This window comes from Tamandua tetradactyla, chromosome 8 (assembly GCF_023851605.1).
Source record: "Tamandua tetradactyla isolate mTamTet1 chromosome 8, mTamTet1.pri, whole genome shotgun sequence".
Lineage (NCBI taxonomy): Eukaryota > Metazoa > Chordata > Mammalia > Pilosa > Myrmecophagidae > Tamandua > Tamandua tetradactyla.
In genome coordinates this window covers 92,987,969-92,993,968 of record NC_135334.1, presented here as the reverse complement: position 1 = coordinate 92,993,968, position 6,000 = coordinate 92,987,969, and the positions used below count along the sequence as shown (strand labels likewise).

The following is a 6,000-nucleotide window of genomic DNA, read 5'->3' as shown; positions in this document are numbered from 1 at the left end:
GGTTCTGCTCTTGCCTCTCCAGGGCTCTGGGTAGAGAAGAGTCCTTGCCCTGACAGCCTCCAGGAAGGGCTGGGGGCCTCAGAACAAGCTCCATGCCCCAAACTCAGAAAGCTTTTCTTATATCTTACCTAAAATCTCATTTTCTTTTCTTTCTTCAAAGGACAAAAACTTTGAGCCACAGACTCCATGAGAATCTCTCCAGAAAGTGTAAGAAAGCATAACATTATCTTTACAATTTCTTGAGGTCCTTGCACCTCTTAAGCTGGTTTGGAGTCAGGTGCTGGGGTAGAGTTTAAGACGGCATCCCCTTTTCAAGCCCCTCCCCACTGCTGCTTTCACCATACATCTTATTCGGATTCCCAGAACACCTCTCTTTAAGCCTGGGGCCGGAACCATTCTACCCGTCTGCCTGAGGGTTGTTGCAGAGTTCTGGCAAATTGGAAACAGGATATGGAGATGGGATGGGGAATCTGAAGAACTGGGTTCAGATTCTGCTTCCCCACTCTCTAGCAGTGAGACGTTGGGTTGGTCTTGTAACCTCCCTGAGCCTCAGTTTCCTCTCCAGAAAAAAACGGGAGAAATTATAATCTGCAATTAGCAGGGGTGTGGGGAGGTCCTTTAGTGAAAGCGTCTAGAATGCCCCTGCCCACCTGGGACCACAATATTTTTTTTAAATAAATTTTTATTTTAGATTAATCTTACATTTACAGAAAAGTTGCAAAGAATAGTCCATTGAGTTCCCATCTCACCCAGTTTTTTCCTAATGTTAACATCGTACATTACCACGATACTTTTGCCAAAACTAAAAAAACCAACTTTAATGCATTCCTAATCACTAAATTCAAGACTTTATTTCACCAGTTTTCCCACTAAGGCCCTTTTTACTGGGACTACTTTTGAAAATAGCCCTAGTGCTCACCAGATAACGTTCTCCACTGCTTTTCTGTGCAGATGGGGTGGGGGGTTGTGCCGTTCAGCCCCCACCAGGATCTCCCACCCTACATCCTCGCGCGCCACGCCCAGACCTCACACTCGGGACCTCGAACCTGCCCATTCGAAGTTCGCACTCCTTCTTCCCTCTCCGCGGCCCCCATCCTCCCACCCAGACTGGGGCGTGCCCACCCACCACCCACCTAGCCTGGCCTCCTCCCTCCCCCAGCGCACGCGCTTAGCGGCCACTCGGAAAGCGTCCCCGCACTCATCTCCGCGCGCGGAAAGCAGCAGCTGGAACGCGGGTCCCCGCATGGCTGGGCGGGTCCGGCTCCCCGCCGCCCCGCCCCCCGCCCCGGGGCCCCGCAGGTAGTGGAGCGGGGCGGGGAGAGGGAGGGCCTGCGGGGCGGGGCCCGCGGGGGGTGGGGCGGGGGCCCGACTGCCCCGGCCGGGTAGCTGAGCGACGAGGGACAGAGGCGCGGGAGGCGCACGGAGCCAGCCGGAGCCCGCGCCCGCGCCCGCGCCCGCGCCGCCATGCCCTTGGCCTTCTGCGGCAGCGAGAACCACTCGGCCGCCTACCGGGTGGACCAGGGCGTCCTCAACAACGGCTGCTTCGTGGACGCGCTCAACGTGGTACCGCACGTCTTCCTGCTCTTCATCACCTTCCCCATCCTTTTCATCGGTGAGCTCGCCCGGGAGGAGCGGAGCGGAGGAGGGCCGGGGGGAGGCGGGGGTGGAGGAGGCGGCTCCGCGCGCCGCGCCACTCGGCATCCCCTCCGCACCCCGCTGCCCGCCGCTCGCTTTTCTCCCGGGGTCCCGGGATCCCCCGCCCTCGCACACCCGCTCATCCCCTCGCTCCCCTGGCAGGCCCCAACCCCAGCGCCTCCTGAGGGGCCTCCGATCGCTGCGGACGTCCCTGACCCCCAAGTTTCGCCCCGGAGAGTTGAGATGGGAAGGTGGCGGGGTCGGGGGGAAGCGGAGGTCCCGGCACGCGCTGGGAAGGTGGGGAAGGGGGCCGCGCCGCCCCTCGGTGGCTCTAGGCAGTGAGCCATGGTCACCCCTCCCCCAAGGCACCCTCCTTGCCGGCCGCAGCTGGGCCCAGGGAGGCGGGTATCCTGCGCCTCGGAAGCCGGGATGAAGGCCGTGCAAACCCTGGCTTTCCCGGGACTGAGCCAGACAACTGGCAGTTTGTCCTCTGACACTCCGGGGTCCCGCGCGTTCTGGGCGAGGAGAGGCGGGAGCCAGGGACTTGGGTCCCCTTCTGCTGCCGCCCAACTCGGACGCGTCTCGGGGGCGCACAGCTTGGCAGCCCCGACTCGCGGGCGCAGGGACCCTGGCGGCTCGAAAGCCACCTGCAAAGTTGGGCGCCGCTGCCAAGACAACTGTGCGCGCCTCCGAAGTAGGGTCCCCTTTGTTGTACTTCAAGATCTCAAATTCCCCAAGCCCGCCAGCTCTGTCAAATCCCAGGGTGACCCCTAATTCCCCCAAAATGTGTTGATTTACTTTAATTATGAAAAAAGAAGAACCTTTAAATTCATATACAGCTTTTGGGAGGAAAAGGAAGATTGTCACAAAATTAAATTTAAAAGAGGAGAGTGCTACAGAAGCAAATGGTTGCTAGTTATTGACAAAGACAAATAACTAGACAGAAATAGGAAGGAAGCATATGTGACATGATCATAGTGTGTCAACAACTGTACTCGCCTTTACACTTCTGTTCTCAACCAAATGGCTTTCTTATCTGCTGATTTGTCACATGAGAAGCCAGCATATAAAATGGGGTTCCTGCATATATGGTTTATCGTTCATGTACACTTGACTTAGCCATCCTCATTCACGGGTGTACGAATGTGCATGCTGCCCATCGCCCTCGGTGGACTCAGTGCACAGCGGGTCCCTCCTGGGGTCCACGCACCGTCCTCCAGGTGGGCCAGCCCCCTGGCCTCTTGCCGTGTCTTTCTGCAGGATGGGGCAGTCAGAGCTCCAAGGTGCACATCCACCACAGCACGTGGCTGCACTTCCCCGGGCACAACCTGCGCTGGGTCCTGACCTTCGTGCTGCTCTTTGTTCTGGTGTGTGAGATCGCAGAGGGCGTCCTGTCCGACGGGTGAGTGGCAGCCTGGGGAGTGTGGCTCCGCCCCTGGGGGCTTCTTGAATGACCCAGGGAGAGCCCAGCTCATCACGGTTTTATGAGCCAGCATCACCTGCCGATCAAACCAGCAGCTATTACCCGGCTTCTCTTGTGTGCCAGGCTCTGTGCCGTGCACTGGCTACAGGGAAACAAGTGAGACCTAGGGGGGCATGCTGCATGCCAAGGTCCACCGAAATATTCCTAGAATATTAGAATGTCCCAAATCCTGGGAGGATGCTAGGCCTCTTGCACCTGCAGCTGGAGTTACCTTCTTGAAAAAAAACAAACAGACATAAAACAGCAATCTAAGCTTTCACTCACTCTTGCTTAAAGCTCCTCCTTGGTTCCCAGCTATTTGCAGATGTCATCCCAGCTGCTCAGCCTGGCCTCCAGGGTCCTCACAGTCAGCCCACCTGTCTGTAGCCGCTTTCCCAAAAGGCTTCTCCTCACGCCCAGCTTTCTCTGGGCCTCGCAGCACCCCCTCACACCTCTGCTATTGCCAGATCCCATTGTTAAAATCTAGTGGCAAAACCATCTCCCCCCGAGTCAGCACCTCAGAGCTGGAATCTGGGTCTTGTTCATCTTTGTATTCAGAATGTCTGGCACATGACAAAGCTCAGTAAGTAGGACCGAGTCCTTAAGAGAATACAGGAAATATAATGAATTAAGTCATCTGGGAGGAGAGGATGAGGGGATGGGTTCTGCTTAGGAGGTTGGGCAGGTCTTCTTGGCTGAGGCAGGCTTCTGAGCTGAGCCTGGGTGGATGACAAGGGTTTTCACAGGGAGAGGTGTTAACAAGAGGGAGGGGCCAGTGGCACTGCCCCGGGAGGAACTAAGGTGCTGAGAAAAGCAGGGAGGGGGTGGGGGGTGGGGAACAGTGCAGCCTGGCAGAGCATAAAACACATGCAGGGGAGTGCTGGAAGCTAAGGCTTGGAAATCAGATTAGGGGCACCTCAGGGAGGGCCAGAATGCCGAACTGTGTGTTTGGGTTGAAATTGGTTAGCAGTTCAGGGGTTTGGAGCAGAGGAGAGAAGCAGTCAGCTTTCCTGGCAGTTTTAGGGGAGAACCTGAGCTGGGTGAGTCCAGGGCAGGTTAGAGGCAGGGAGAGGCTGGAGGTAGAAACATCACTTAGGAAGTGATAGCAGTAGTCTAGGTGAGAGATACATGAAGATAGAAATGACGTGTCAGCAGTGGGGCAGCCATCTCACTGAGGAGGAGTCTGCAAGGCTCAGTGACTGCCTGGGTGAAGGTGGGATGGAGAGGCACTTGGACATATGGCTTGAGTATCCAAGGTTCAACCCCTCAGAGGTGGAATCAGACTATGCCAAGGCTGCACCCCTGCCAGCCCTGACTCCTGCAGCCACCCCCACCCCACCCCACCCATCCCCAGTGTTCCTGCCTCCTGGCTTCAGTGGTAATCTCGGTGAGAACAGCTTGCCTTGATTATCAAAGTCCCCCTGACCGGCAAGGAGGCCAGAGGACATACTGTCACATAATTAACAGGTGATGTCTGCCTCCCATTCCCCCATTCCCTTCAAAAAACCCTCCAAATGCCTAGAGTGTGCAATGATAGTGACTACATGTACAAATTTAAAAATATTTTTGCATGTGGAAGAACAAAGGAATGTCAGTAGTGCAGGGTGTTGAAAATAGATGGTAATTCATATTTTAAAACTTTAACTTATAAAGCAAAAAAATGTTTATTTGGTACGAAATTTATATTTTGACTAGTTCATTTCCTAACATAACTTATATGGACAGTTTAATTGAACACTAAGTGATGGAACCTTGAATAGGGCGTGAGATTTTGTAGATTTGTTCAGAGTGATGCACCGATAAATCCCAGAGTGATTTGAACAGTGAATAAAAAAGTATTTGCAAAGTCCCCTTTGGGGAACAGTGAGAAAGGGGGAAAATTCAACTTCCCCATTTGGAGAATTCCTGATATTCTCGCAAGCAGTGGGGACAGCCAAATCAATAGGCCAAACCCTCAATCTTGGGGTTTGTTTGTGTGAAACTTATCCCCACAAAGGATAGACTAAGCCTACTTAAAATTAGGCCTAGGAGTCACCCCCAGAGAACCTCTTTTGTTGCTCAGATGTGGCCTATTTCTCTCTCAGCCAACATGGCAAGCAAACTCACTGCCCTTCCCCCCCCCCCCCATGTGGGACATGACTCCCAGGGGTGTAAACCTCTCTGGCAACGTGGGACACAAGTCCTAGAACGAGCTGGGACTCAGCATGAAGGGATTGAGAAAACCTTCTCGACCAAAAGGGGGAAGAGAGAAATGAGACAAAATAAAGTGACAGTGGTTGAGAGATTTCAAACAGAGTTGAGAGGTTATCCTGGAGGTTATTCTTACGCATTACATAGGTATCTCCTTCTTAGTTTAAAGCATATTAGGCTAGAGGCAAGTGCCTGAAACTGTAGAGCTGTGTTCCAGTAGCCATGTTTCTTGATGATGATTGTATAATGGTATAGCTTTCGCAATGTGACTGTGTGATTGTGAAAACCTGTGTCTGATGCTCCTTTATCTACAGTATGGACAAATGAGTAAAACATATGGATAAAAATAAATATAGGGGGAACAAATGTTAAAATTAAAAATATATAGGGTTGATGGAAATACTAGTGGTCAATGAGAGGGAGGGGTAAGAGGTATGGTATGTATGAGTTTTTTCTTTTATCTTTTTATTTATTTTTTCTGGAGTGATGCAGATGTTCTAAAAAACGATCATGGTGATGAACATACAACTATGTGATGATATTGTGAGTCATTGATTGTACACCATGTATGGATTGTTTGTATGTTAAGAATGTATGTGCTTGTATGTTGTTTTATCAATAAAAATTAAAAAAAAAAAAAACCCTCAGCACAAATGCTAGAGAAGGGGAAAATGCCTTATGGGCCCTCAGACTGCAAATATGTACCAGGTTAT

At 52.4% G+C, this 6,000-nt stretch overlaps 1 protein-coding gene across 2 annotated transcripts in view; it reads left to right on the top strand.

Moving 5' to 3' along the window:
• The first annotated feature begins 1,464 nt into the window (after positions 1 to 1,464).
• The window catches only part of ABCC8 (ATP binding cassette subfamily C member 8), an 82,057-nt gene continuing 77,521 nt past the window's right edge, over positions 1,465 to 6,000 (top strand). For both annotated transcript variants that reach the window (XM_077114138.1, XM_077114137.1), the window contains exons 1-2: positions 1,465 to 1,612; positions 2,896 to 3,037. In XM_077114138.1, the coding sequence (XP_076970253.1) occupies positions 1,465 to 1,612; positions 2,896 to 3,037 (290 nt within the window). The remainder of the gene's footprint in view (positions 1,613 to 2,895; positions 3,038 to 6,000) is intronic.